This window comes from Carcharodon carcharias, chromosome 21, assembly GCF_017639515.1.
Source record: "Carcharodon carcharias isolate sCarCar2 chromosome 21, sCarCar2.pri, whole genome shotgun sequence".
In the NCBI taxonomy this organism is placed as follows: domain Eukaryota; kingdom Metazoa; phylum Chordata; class Chondrichthyes; order Lamniformes; family Lamnidae; genus Carcharodon; species Carcharodon carcharias.
The window spans coordinates 48,107,669-48,122,415 of NC_054487.1; the positions used below are offsets into that span (position 1 = coordinate 48,107,669).

At 40.7% G+C, this 14,747-nt stretch overlaps 1 protein-coding gene across 3 annotated transcripts in view; it reads left to right on the forward strand.

The window, feature by feature from the left end:
* The window catches only part of borcs5 (BLOC-1 related complex subunit 5), a 94,090-nt gene that overhangs the window by 68,649 nt on the left and 10,694 nt on the right, over positions 1–14,747 (forward strand). For all 3 annotated transcript variants that reach the window (XM_041215911.1, XM_041215910.1, XM_041215909.1), the window contains one exon: positions 6,596–6,753. In XM_041215911.1, coding sequence (XP_041071845.1) covers positions 6,596–6,753 — 158 coding nt within the window. The remainder of the gene's footprint in view (positions 1–6,595; positions 6,754–14,747) is intronic.

Below are 14,747 nucleotides of genomic sequence, written 5' to 3' on the forward strand. Positions count from 1 at the left end.
AGAACTTAATCACCACAGAAAGTCACTGCACTTTCTTCGGTACCAAACTTTACAAAGGAGAGTGCTGAGGTCAGGTTCTTAAGTTGCCATGTGAGGAAGGAGGCAGCCTTCCTGCACCAGACCAGAGGGTAAGGTTTCACAGGCCACAGAAGGGATCGCGGGCAGGGAAGGCAGTACATGCGGCTCCAACGACCACCTTGAATGGGTTTCCCTCCCAACCTTCGGCCCTTTAAATCTGAATATTTAAAGAAAATTTTTTCTCTTACCTGCCTGTGATTCCAGTTCACTTGCTGAGGTTTCAGAGCTACTGGCTCTAGAGCCTGCCCACCATTCTTAACTGGAGACTGTCTGTGGTAAAATTGCCGAGCGGGTCCCACTGCAAGCAAGTGGGGGCTCAGGACTCGCCTTTCACTGTGACATTGGGGTCCCCACTCGGTTGATAAGATATGGCCCTAAGTGGCTGCATGGTGATACAGACAGGTTAAGTGAATGGGCAGAATTTGCAGATGGAATATAATGTGGGAAAATGTGAGGTTGTCCACTTTGGTGGGAAGAATGGATGGTGAACAGGCTTTGGGGAGTCAGGAAGTGAGTTACCTCTCACATGATTCCTAGCCTCTGACCTTCTCTTCAGTATTTATGTGGCTGGTCCAGTTCAGTTACTGGCCATTGGTAACCCCCCATGATGATAGTGGGGGATTCTGTAAAACTAATTTCATTGACTGTCATGGGGAGATAGATTCTCACTTGTTGGAGATGGTCATTGCCTGGCACTTAAGTGGCAAGTAACATTTGCGCCACATATCAGCCCAAGTTTGAATATTATCAAGGTCTTGCTGCATATGGTCATGGATTGCTTCAGTATCTTTGGAGCTGAACATCGTGCAATCATTAGCGAACATCCCCACTTCTGATCTTTTATGATAAAGCAGCTGAAAATGGTTAGGCCAAGGACACTACCCTGAGAAGGTCCAGAGTATAAAAGTAGAGAAGCCTTTTTATAATTGTACAGGGCACTGGTGAGACCTAGAGTACTGCATACATTTTTGGCCTCCTTATTTAAAAAGGGATATACTTGCATTGGAGGCAGTTCAAAAAGATTAACTGGGTTGATTCCTGGGATGAAGGGGTTGCCTTTATGAAGAGAGGTTGAGCAGGTCGGGCCTATACTCATTCGTGTTTAGAACAATGAAGTCATATTATTAAGACAAATAGGATTAGGGGGCTTGATAGGGTCGATGCTGTGAGGATGTTTCTCCTCGTGTGGAATCTAGAACTGGGGCTACAGTTTCAAAGCAAGTGGCCTCCCGTTGAAGAAGGAGAGTAGGAGGAATTTCTTCTGCCACAGGGTGGTTAATTTTTGGGATTCTCTTCCACAGAGAGCAGTGAAGGCTGGGTCATTGAATATGTTCATGATTGAGTTAGATTTTTGATCTACAAGGGGGTCAAGGGTTATGGGAGGCAGGCAAAATAGTGGAGTTAAGGCCACAATCAGATCGGCAATGATCTTATTGTACGGTGGAGGAGGCTCAAGGAGCCAAATGGCCTACTCCTCCTGTTTATTATGTTCTTATTTATGTAAGTTTCACAGTTTTTGAGTTCTTAGTGGAAAAAATAGGAATTTGAGTAGGAGTTAGAACAATAATTCTTGATTTCAGCACAGATGTAGGGAATGGTATGTAGGATTGACAGCTTGAGGTTAGGAGGAACGATGGTGTCTGGTGTACATATGAAAATACAAATTAGGAGCAGAAGTAAGCCATTTGGCCCCTCGAGCCTGCTCCATCATTCAATAAGATCATGGCTGATCTGTTTGTGTTTTGAATTCCACATTCCCATCTACCCCTGATAACCTTAGATTCTTGTTAGGTAAGGGAATTAATCTACCTCTGCCTTAAAATTATGCAATGACCCGCCTCCACTGCCTCTTAAGGCAGTGCTCCAAAGTCGCACAGCTCCCCAGGAGAAAGAATTTCTCCTCGCCTCATGTCCCCTAGTTCTGGACTCACCCACAAGCATTCTTTCCAAATCGACCTTGTCAAGACCGTTCAGGTCTTATATACTTCAATCAAGCTGTGATATAGTTAATTTTTCTTCTTTCATAAATGTTTTATTCTTTTTGTTAAATGCTCATCTGCAAAGCGCTGGAATTTGTTCAGTAACGTACCTCCACGGTTTCTTAAAAAACAATAAAAGTTAGGATCTATCAAGCCAGGTTTCACTCTGGGATCTGACTTGTCCAGTTTAAATTCCAGCTGATGTTAACATGCAGAACATATCATGTTTTGCTATGATGCAGAACGCTAGCCATAATGTCCCATTCTCTCATTCAGGGCTGAATTTTCTTGGCCCTGTGGTGTTGGGCTTGGAGGTGGGGAAGTGGGTAGATGGGATTAGGCTATAAAATTCAGGAGGAGCTAATTCTGGATGGTTCCCTAACTCATTATGTGCCAACAAGGAACTTTTCCAGGAGTGGGCTGGAAGTGGATTAGCTGCTTGCTCCATGGGCACAGGCAGCTAATTAACATTGTTAAAGCTCCAATTAGGTGCATTTTTGCGACCTTGCTGGCATTTTAACAGCAGCAAAGCAGCTCCCTGCCACGTGCGGAGGCCTAACTGCTTCAGCCCTGATGATGTTTTATGTCCACCCACATCTCTGAGAGCACCTGCATGTTGAGGCACCCTCACAGTGCCCGGCCAACATCAGGAGCGCTCACCTCTCCCAGTGGGCTGCCAAAGCTCCAGAGCTGCCAATCCTCTGATTGGACCTGCAGCATTGAGAGCCCATGAGGACAGCAAGGCCAGAAGCAGCCTATTAGGGGACATCCTCCTGGAAGGTTGCACAGCTGGTCTCCCTGCTTTTGGTCTTGACCTTGGGGTCCCATGGGAAAATCCAGCCCATAATCTCTAAAGCACTTTCTGTACTCTATTTTTACTCCAGGCTTTTGTTTGAAAAGTACTAGATACCACTATAATGAATTTCTGTAATACAAAGGTTTAGGTACAGACATTGACAATTTCATGTAGGGGCAGAAGGGAAGAGAATCAAATTCCTTTTTCACTCCTTGCTTTAAATGCTCCTCTGTGTATTTAAGTTCAGTTAGCTAACTGGAAAAATGATGCTGAAACTGATTGAATGAAAGCCTGTACAAATTTATAATTAATGTTTTGGGGCAACACCATCTTTATAACCAGGAATGAACAGGACCATAGTGCACTGGTTCAGCTACACTTTCAACATTTCAGAGCAACATTTAGTATTTCATTGCGAACCATTAGTCGGCCCATGTTTGGCGTATTTTAAAATTCCCAGTAATTTTCAATTGTTTTAGTATTACTGTATCTTACAGTCCCTCTGAAGCAAATGCATTTCATGCCAGTGAAAAACGGAAAGATTACACACTCGTGAAATATCATCCAAGGCTCCATTCAGCATTCCAGAACTTGTGAAAGAATGTGAAATATACAGTTGCTAATTCGGAAATATATAACACTGCTGATGAATCCCTACTTGTAATTTACTGTGTAGTGTGAAGTAACTAATCAACAGCTGTTGCATTGCAGATGTTTGAGAGTGGTTTATGCGGAAATTATGAAAGGCTGCATTGAAAACCCCTCTACAGATATAATGTCTATGGAATTACTCCATGTAGAAAGCCTGCAGTGTGCATTCAGTTTGGAAATATATCTTTTTAAAATTTGTAAGTGCCTTGCACAATATATTGCAAAGAAAAGATAAAACTGCTCTGCATTTTATACCCTTATGTTCACAAATATCATTGTACACGTCTGTGGTTCTTGAATATTGCTGAAAATAGGAAAATGTTACCGAACCTTTTGTCTTGCACTCATCACGGCAAGCATGAGAATGCCAAATTCCAAATGATCATAACAATTTGTGTGTTTGTCCCAATGAGTGCAAGATGAAATGCTTCAGCAACATGTCTCTCTTTTCAGCAATATTCAAGTTCTGTACCACCACTGTTGTTATATTGAACTATATATGTATTTGTTTCCAGTGAGGCATAAACTATAGCACTTGTGTACAGTACTGTGATAGTTTGTAGTGCAAATAAGTTAATTCCAATATTTAAAATAAAGAATCCAAGTGGAGGGTTAGTTGCACTGTGATTTTGCAGTGGATATGGCTGACCCCTCAAAAGATTAGCTGCTGATTTTAATAAGGCTTTGTTTTTTTCAATGATTACAATACTACATTCGCATCAGAAAAAACAAGCTCCTCTTTAAAACTAATTCTTAATAAAAACGCTCCACTACAAAGCTGAAGAATATTCTCGCATCCTTCAAATTTGCTTAGGAGAAACATAGTCCATAATAAAAGCTCCGTGATTTTGAACTTAAAACTATAATATTGACCTTATTTCCTGAACCAAATCTGGGGATATACAGGGTGGGAGCACAGAAAAATAACCAAAATGAAAAATGTAGGTTGCTCAGCGATACAGATCAAAAAGCTTTTAGCAGCCTATATTTTAACAGTTGCACATATAAGCTACAAATGCATAATAAAAACAAAAACAGAATTACCTGGAAAAACTCAGCAGGTCTGGCAGCATCGGCGGAGAAGAAAAGAGTTGACGTTTCGAGTCCTCATGACCCTTCGACAGAACTAGTTCTAGTTCTGTCGAAGGGTCATGAGGACTCGAAACGTCAACTCTTTTCTTCTCCGCCGATGCTGCCAGACCTGCTGAGTTTTTCCAGGTAATTCTGTTTTTGTTTTGGATTTCCAGCATCCGCAGTTTTTTTGTTTTTAAAATGCATAATAAATGTGCGTTTAATTACCATAATTGTGATGACACAGTAATGAGATGCATTCAGACATAAAAACAAAAAAACTGCGGACGCTGGAAATCCAAAACAAAAACAGAATTACCTGGAAAAACTCAGCAGGTCTGGCAGCATCAGCGGAGAAGAAAAGACGTTTCGAGTCCTCATGACCCTTTGACCGAACTGAGTGAATCTAAGAAAGGGGTGAAATATAAGCTGGTTTAAGGTGTGTGGGGGGGGCGGGGGGGTTTGGGTGGGTGGAGAGAAGTGGAGGGGGTTGGTGTGGTTGTAGGGACAAACAAGCAGTGATAGAAGCAGATAATCTGACCCAAACCTCCCTGTCGCTTGCCATTTTAACACTCCACCCTGCTCTCTTGCCCACATGTCTGTCCTTGGCATGCTGCATTGTTCCAGTGAAGCCCAACGCAAACTGGAGGAACAACACCTCATCTTCCGACTAGGCACTTTACAGCCTTCCGGACTGAATATTGAATTCAACAACTTTAGGTCTTGAGCTCCCCCCTCCATCCCCACCCCCTTTCTGTTTCCCCCTTCCTTTTGTTTTTTTCCAATAAATTATATAGATTTTTCTTTTCCCACCTATTTCCATTATTTTTAAATATTTTTAAATCTTTTATGCTCCCCCCACCCCCACTAGAGCTATACCTTGAGTGCCCTACCATCCATTCTTAATTATAACATTCTTTTAGATAATATCACCAACTTTAACACCTATGTGTTCTTTTGTTCTGTTGTCTGTGACATCTTTTGATGATCTGCTTCTATCACTGCTTGTTTGTCCCTACAACCACACCAACCCCCTCCACTTCTCTCCCCCCACCCGACCCCCCAACACCTTAAACCAGCTTATATTTCACCCTTTTCTTGGATTCACTCAGTTCGGTTGAAGGGTCATGAGGACTCGAAACGTCAACTCTTTTCTTCTCCGCCGATGCTGCCAGACCTGCTGAATTTTTCCAGGTAATTCTGTTTTTGTTTTGCATTGTTTTGAAGCTGTTGAAGAGCAATTGTGCATTTTTGTCAACATCATTTTCACTTCACACTGAACCTTGAATTTTGCATATGTTCTATGTCATATGTCATTCAGTCAGCCTTGTAACTATGGCAACTGCAAGAGTGTCGTACTGTCTATGCTCTAGTTAGTTAATAGTAATAACAATACTGTAAAAACACTCTAGCTATTTCTCCCTAACACATTTGTTACTTATATATTTAGAAGACACCTTTATTCTGCAACCCACTTATATGTATCCCAACACAAGAAATTAAAAATCCAGGTATTCAGGAATGTGTTTTGTGAACTGGGGATTCTTCCAGGGACCCTGTTTGCTTGGGGACAAAGTATGTCAATCAGGGACTGTCCCTGGAAAACATGGACATATGGTTATCCTACACTATTGAATAGGATAAACTTCCTATTCCTGTAACCCATTTTATTGCAGCTGCCCTTTTCACCTCCCAAACTTAGAAGCATTGCCATTGCTGGCAACTGTTGGCTGGACTGAGGTCAACTCTGATATAGAAAAGGAATGGAACCTAAGATCTTTTATTCTGTTTGCCGTGTGTTGTGCCAATCAGTGCCTTAAGTATTCTGTATGTTTTGTAGTTGAATTTATGTTGTGCTTTTCCTTTTTCTACTTAATTATATATTTGAATGATTTACCTTATGAACCTGCCTTCAATGAACTGTAAGATAATTAAACTAAAATCCAGGCCCGACTAGGACAATCAGCTGATGTGCTTTTAAATTATGTATATAAACTAATTCTATTCTTATGTTTCACAGGATTGTTAAGTGGTCATACTACAACCAGCAGCAACAAATTGGAGAAGCTTGACTCACAGCAAGTTCTAAAACTCTGCTTACGCTACCAGGATCATCTGCACCAGTGCGCAGAGGCAGTGGCTTTTGATCAAAATGCTCTTGTTAAGCGAATCAAAGAGGTAAGAGGGAGAAATGAGAATCGGACAAAATGGGAACTACAAATGAACATCTGTAATTAGCAATAAAAGGTTCATAGACTGACTCCTGGGATGGAGGGATTGTCCTATGAGGAAAGATCGAGTAGACTATGTTTCTGTTTCCTGGAATTGAGCAGAATGAGAGGTGACCTCTTTGAGACATGTAAAATTCTTATGGGCCTTAACAGGGTAGATGCCGGGTGGCAGTTTCCCCTGGCTGCAAAGTCTAGAACTAGGGGTTCACAGTCTCAGAATAAGGGGTCAGCCATTTAGGACCAAAATGGGGAAAAATTTCTTCACTCAAAAGACTGAACCTTTGGAATTCTCCATCCCAAAGGGCTGTGGATGTTCATTTATTGAATATGTTCAAGATGAAGATTGATAAATTTTTGATTACTAAGGGAATCAAGGATATAGGGATAGTGTGGAAAGCTGGAAGGTCAACCATGATCTTATTGAATGGTGAGGTGGGCTGGAAGGCCTACTCCTTTATTTTCATCCTTGGGTTTTTAGATGAAATTTAATGCAGAGAAGTGTGAAGTGATTTTGGTAGGAAAATTGAGCAAGCATAGATGGTACATTTTTAATGTGGGCGTAGGAACTGAGAGAGCTGGGGGATGTGCATTCATAAGTCTTTGATGATACCAGGACGGTTAGGAAATAGGGATCGTTTAAGTTTGTTATATTTGTACTTGTGGGTGTTAGGAATGAGTTTTAGCTTTAAAGTTTAAGTTTGATTTGTATTTCTGTATCTTTGTGTTAAGAAAGGCTGCTTGCATTTCTAGTGAGGAGTTTACGACTGCTATTAGGTAAAGGTAAACACGAGTAGAAAAATGGTGCTGTTGCCTAGCAACAGAGGGCCACATAGGCAGGTTCCTCCCACAGACATACACACACAACTAAAGAAACAGCAGTTTTAAGTTCAGTTGAAGCCAGGACCCAGAGAGGCTAGACACTGGGAGAGGAAACTGCAGATTTCCCAAAAGAACAAAAAGGTCCCGAGTGGAAAAAAACCCCCCAAAATCCAGGAGAGTGGAAGAGGGGAAAGTCCAAAGGAGACCTTGTAATCAAAGGAAGGATAGGAACCTGGGAAAAGGTCCTGTTAAGTGAGGTTAAGACTGAGGGGCAGAGAGAAATGGCCCAAGCTTCAGATTTAAAGTGGGAACAGCTTGCAAGAAGCAAGAAGGTCCAAAGAGACAACTGAAGGCCTTTAACTCTTTGCTATGGGCTTCAATGCATATGGTGACCAAGGGAAGAGGAACATCAGAAGGGGAGTTCAAAACTCTGGAGGTGGACCCTTGTGGAAGGGGTCTGAGAGAAAACATCAGCTTGGGAGAAGATTCCAAGGTGAGGTCTTGGGGAGTAGAGATTGGAAACCTTGTGTGAAGGACGGAATTCAGTGAGACTGGTTGGCTTTTGGTGTGACAAGCATCTGGGGGAAATTGAGGAGAGATCCATAGCATCCGTTTGATGTGGCATATGTCACTTGGTTTCAAAGTGTGGTGTGTCTGACCACAGGGTGCCATAGGTTTACATGGACTGGGCATTTACTGTGTACATCAATGTATAAGATAGCTTTTGTGACTTGTGTTATCCTTAAAAATCTGCATATATCTGTAAAGGTTTAGTTGCGGGTGAAGGAGTATTGTAATATAGTTCATATTTTCTTGTAGAATAAATGTTAAAAGTTCATCAGCTGACCCCTGTGCCTCTGTTCAGTAGCCACTCTCCACGTATTTAAAGAAACAAATAAAAGTTAGGATTTATCAAGCTGGTTCCATTTGGGATCAGGCTTGTCCAGGAGTAACCTCATCTTGGGATCATAACTAGGACAAGTTGAGAAGGCTGTTTAAAAGGCATATAGATTCCTTGAATTTTGAATAGAGGCATAGAGTGCAAGAGCAAGGAAATTATGTTAAACCTTAGAGAACACTGGTTAGGCCCCAGCTAGCATATTGTGTCCAATTCTGGACTTGTGAAGGATGGTAAAACCTAAAAGAAGGTGCAGAGGGGAAAGACTTCAATTGTTTGGACAGATCAGAGAAACTGATGTTCTCCTTAGATCAGAGATGCTTAAGGGGAGATTTGATAGATGTGTTCAAAACCATAAAGGGTTTTACTAGAGTAAATAAGGAGAATCTGTTTCCAGTGGCAGAAGGGTCAGTAAGCAGAGGGCACAGATTTAAGGGTAATTGAAAAAGGGAACCAGAGGCAACATCAGGGAAATAATGTTTATAAAATGAGTTATGATCTGGAATGCAGTGTCTAAAAGAGTGGTAGAAGCAGATTCAATAACACCTTTCAACAAATTGCAGGGCTCAAGGGAATGAGCAGGGGAGTGGAACTAATTGACCAGCTCTTTCAAGTGCTGGCACAGGCATAAGGAACCAAATTCACTCCTTTCATGCTATATGATTCTTTGAAAGTGAGACAGTGGTGGAAGAGGAAATAGCAAGAGAGAAGTTGAAGTGATATAGAGTGAAAATCAAGTTAAGAACAGCATGTGAGAAAATATAAAGAGGGAGACTGAGCTACCAATGGAAAAAAAACAGAACAATGGAAATTAGAACAAAACAATGAAAACGATGGACCTTTCTTGCAGATTTGCTAAGGGGCTGCCTTTTTTAGGTGAGTAATCAGCCATTTAATTGATTAAGTTTCTTTGGGCTGAGATTAGTTATATTTATTTTCCCTTTTTTATTTTATATATGAAATGTGAATGAGCAGTTGAACAATGAACTAAGGGAAAAATTGTCCACAAATGTAAGTAAACTCAAAAGTTGATTCGGCTTGTTTTTGCCAGTTGGGAAATTGAGTTTCATTTTGAGTGATAGAACTATGATGACCCAAGAAACGATAAAACGTGTTTATGTTTGTGTTGTGGTTCTAAGCTGCATGCCAAGCATTACACAATATCGAAAGATATTTGCAGATGTTTCAAACTCGAGCTGTTTCCAATACATTATTCTCCTTTGAGTTATACAAGTCAAGGATGTATCAACTGATGGATTTTCCCAAATCTAAATGTCTTGCACTAATATTTACCATATTTTTTGCATAGCCATATTATCAAAGTCCTGATTATACTACTGAACTTTAAGTTAAAAAAAATCTTAAGTATTCCTAGGAATTTTGAAAATTGACATGGAACTACTTCAACTATGGGACTATTTGACATAGACTATTTAGCATAATGCATGTTGAATGGCCTCAATAAACTGCTGATGTAAACCTTCTAATCTGTAATAAGATATGATTGCAATGTGTGCCACAAGTGATTGGATGGTATTTTTCATATTACCTGTTTCCGCACTTCTCTGTCACCTTTCTTTGCTCCTCTCTCACTTGCCATCCCTCTCCCATCTCCTCATCTCTTATTGCCTTGTTTTCCCTCATCTCCCTTCACTTTAGAGATTTAAAAAGTAATTCTGTTATAATACAAAATAATACAGTACATGATATTGATGAGTCTTAATTAGTAAACAACTTCTCACAAAGGAATGGACAGTATCTGCCCTATTGATTTCTAATCAGTAAGTAACCCTCACACAACAGAGAATTGAATTAGCTGTAAAATGCCACCCCTCAATGCCCTGATTATCTTTACACAGTACAACTTACATTTATGTAGCAGGAGCAAGAGAAGCCATTGCAAGTGATTCTCTTGTTATGATCAGATAGTTAAGAATGGAACCAGGCAAGAGCAGTTCCACCCAGCTGGATGACAGTGGAAAGGCATTGGAGGAGGATGGTGTGGTCAACCACGTCAAAGGCTGCAGACAGCTCGAGAAGGATGAGGAAGGAAAGTTTACCTTTTTCATAGTCACATAAGATATAATTTGTGACTTTAATAAGCGCTGTCTTGTTATTGTGGCAAGGGAAACCTGATTGGAGGGATTCAAATATGGAGTTCCGGGAAAGGTGGGAACAGATTTAGGAGGCAACAACACATTCAAGAGCTTTGGAGAGAAAAGGGAGGGTGAGTCCAGTTCTGGTTGCTACACTTGAGAAAGGATATGAAGGCATTCGAAAGATTATGGAAAAGATTCATGAGAATGGTCCCAGCAATGAGGAACTTCAGTTACATAGATTGGAGAAGTTGGGACTGTTTTCCTTGGAGAAGAGAAGATTTGAGAGGAGATTTCATAGAGGTAATGAAATCATGAGTCTAGACAGAGCAGATATGGATAAACTGTTCCTCTTGGTGGAAAGATTGAGATCAAGAGGACACAGATTTAAGGTCGTTGGCAAAGGAAGCAATGGTAACATGGGGAAAAACTTTTTCACAAAAGTGAATGGTTAGGATCTGGAATACACTGAGTGGGATGGAGGCAGGATCATTCAAGACATTCAAGAGGATATTTGATTATTATCTGAAAAAGAATGTGCAGGGCTATGGGGTGAAAGTGGGGGAATAGCACTAAGTAAATTGCTTCTGTGGAGAGCTGGTGCAGACAGGATGGGCCAAATAGCCTCCTTCTGTTCTGTAATGATTCTGAGAAATGGAGCAGTAGTTTGCAAGGTCAGAGAAGGGTAAAAGATTGGATTTTTGAGGAGTGGGTGTTGACGACCGTTTTAAAGGAGAGAGGGACAACACCTGAAGAGGGAGAACTGTTTCCAGTATTGGCTAACCTAGGGGCCAGAAGTTGGGTGATCAGTTTAGTGGGATTAGGATCGAGGCTACAGGAGTTGAGTCTTATGGACAAGATGAGCTCAAAGAAGGCATGAGGGGAGATATGAAGGAAACTGGAGAAAGATGTGAGTTCAGTACTTTTAAATCATGTTCATTTTGCTAAGTTAACTGGATCATACAGTGTTCCTGGGCACTAAAGTGTCACAGCTTAAAATAGGCTTCCATAGTCACAAAATAATTTAAAGTAGGATTTCCTGGGTTAGGATATGCAGTAAAATTTGAGATAATAAACCTAACAGGGCTCCTGAGTGTTTCTAAGTTTCACAGCACATCTACTTACAGTCTTGAGGCAACACCTCTTATTGTATTGTAATCTATTGGAAATTCATAGTTAACGATTTTGGGACAAGAAGTTTTTCATGGTGTTTCCTCACACTTGAAACTGCATAAAATTAAGATGCAAAGTAAATGAAATTTGTGAAAATAATATCTTCAAAATGTTACATATCTAGCTCTATTGAGAATTGTGGATGTCTTCTCCATGTTAGTTAGTAAAGTTGTCCTGTTAGAAAATAATGAGACCACTGTCTGTTTCTTGTGACTAAATAACATTGCTGTCCTAGTCAATGAAGTGTTGTTGGTTAAAAATGTTTGAACAATTCTAATGGACTGGAATGTTATCATTTGCATGTAAACAACATGGACAAAATTTAAGGCCTAATTGTGCTTTGAAGCTTGGGGTTGCAATGTAACCTTTCTTCTTGTTGTTTTTGCTATTTTTCTATCAGTAAAGATTTCTTCCCAATTTGTCAGATAGGAATTTTAACCATAAATTAAGTTTATCTTAACTACTACTGAATTCACATGCCTCATGTTCTGGGTTTCCTATGTTCTAATATTTCTCCAAAATATTTATATCCCATGCAGAACTTTGAATCCAATTACTTGACCCTGACTTAAACCAATTGTTGTTTAGAAATGTAATTATAGTGGAATAAATATTTCTTTCCTTTTTATTCATTCATGGGATGTGGGCTTTGCTGGCTGGGCCAGCATTTATTGCCCATCCCTAGTTGCCCTTGAGAAGATGGTGGTGAGCTGCCTTTTTGAGCCTCTGCAGCCCAAGTGGTTTAGATATACCCACAATGCTGTTAGGAAGGGAGTTGCAGGATTTGGACCCAGTGACAGTGAAAGAACGGTGATATATTTCCAAGTCAGGATGGTGAGTGACTTGGAAGGGAACTTCCAGGTGGTGTTCCCATGTGTCTGCTACCCTTGTCCTTCTTGATAGTAGCGGTTGTGGGTTTGAAAGGTGCTGTCTAAGGAGCCTTGGTGAATTCCTGCAGTGCATCTTGTAGGTGATACACACTGCTTCTACTGTGCATAGGTGGCGGAGGGAGTTAATGTTTGTGGATGTGGTGCCAAGCAAGCAGGCAGTTTTGTCCTGGATGGTGTCAAGCTTCTTGAGTGTTGTGGGAGGTGCACTCATTCAGGGAAGCGGGGAGTATTCCATCATTCTGACTTGTGCCTTGTAGATGGTGGACAGGCTTGGAGAATTAGGAGGTGAGTTAATTGTCACAGGATTCCTAGCCTCTGATCTGCTCTTGAACCATAGTATTTATATGGCTGGTTCAGTTTCTGGTCAATGGTAACTTCCAGGATGTTGATGGCTGGGGATTCAGTGATGGTAGTGTCATTGAACACCAAGGGGCAATGGTTAGATTCTCACTTGTTGGAGATGGTCATTGCCTGGCGCTTGTGTGGTGCGAATGTTACTTGCCACTTGGATATTCTCCAGGTCTTGCTGCATTTGGACGTGGACTGTTTCAGTATCTGAGGAGTTGCGAATGCTGCTGAACATTGTGCAATCATCAGTGAATATCCCCATTTGACCTTATCATGGAAGGAAGGTCACTGATGAAGCAGCTGAAGATGGTTAGGCCTAGGACACTACCCTGAGGAACTCCTGCAGTGATGTCCTGGAGCTGAGATGACTGACCTCCAACAACCACAATAATCTTCCTTTCTGCTAGGTATGACTCCAACCAGTGAAGACTTTTCCCCCTGATTCCCATTGACTCCAGTTTTCCCAGGGTTCCTTGATGCTACATTTGGTCAAGAATTAAGAGAAAGAATTACAGCTCTGCACTCTGTACAGTCTGTGTGCACTTCTTGTGTGTTTGGATAGCTCAGAATTTAGTGTACAAGAAAATAAGTATGTGGCTCTGTATACTGTAGTAAAATATTCCAGTGCCAACTTTATACTAATGATAAGTTCTGAAACCAATGTATGTGTGTGTGGAGTGGGGGTGGTGGAGTTTTACTGTACATATAATATTTGTGGAAGGGAAGGAATCTTACATTTTGTAGTCTTACAGATTCAATAGATGTGAGTTTGAGCTTATTTTTTTGAGCATTTTTTATTCATTCACAGGATGAGGGTGTCGCTGGCTAGGCCAGCAGTGATATTGAATCCAACTCAAGGACTCACCATTCTGTACCGTTCGAGTTTTCCCCTGTCTTGTATCATTGTGCAACTAATTTACAGTCCTTCAAGGTCTTGTCGTATATTTGATTAAATTCAAGGGAACAAATGGCCTGAACAAGACCAATTATCTGATTTAGCTACTGGGATTTTCAGTTTTGAGTTTGGTGGGTTTTTTTCTCTCAAAGCCTGTAGTTGACTGCAGAATAGTGGACATGCAACCCTGAGAAGTATAAAAAAGGCGATAGCATAATCGCTATCTGTTTGTCCTCCACTCTGTCTAAAATTATCTTTTTGCCCTTCCAACTGTCCTGTTGCCAGAACTTTCAATGTGTGGGAACATTTTTGTTTGACAGTGGTTCTTGGGAAACCTCTCCATAGAGGATAATGGGACCACTGTGACAAAAATTCATGTATGCTTGAGAGTTGAAAAGTTTACAAGTTTTGCTGTTTCTGGCTTGTTCTTCTGCCCCCTCGCTCTCCACCTTATCCCCTGTTGTTTGGGGATTTCTCTTTCTTTCCCTCCAATTCCATATCATGGAATTTTTCTTTCTTTTTCTGTTCTGTTGTTTGTCAGTTTGATGTATCTGCCAATCTCAACTAACTTCTGCTTGCAAAGTTGATCACTTACGAAATAGGTAACATTTTATGTTTAGATTGGAAACCGTAAGTCCCGCCAGCAGGAATTCAGGGAAGGTTTTTTTGTCTAAAATGATGCTATATTGCATAATTTACAGAAAGAGATTAATTTGATAATGGTATTTTTTCCTTTCAGTGAATTATTGCAATGATTGCTATGTAGGTAGAGGTCTGTGACGTAGAAGTGTGTGATTTTTAATGTTAGTTTATTATCTGGCT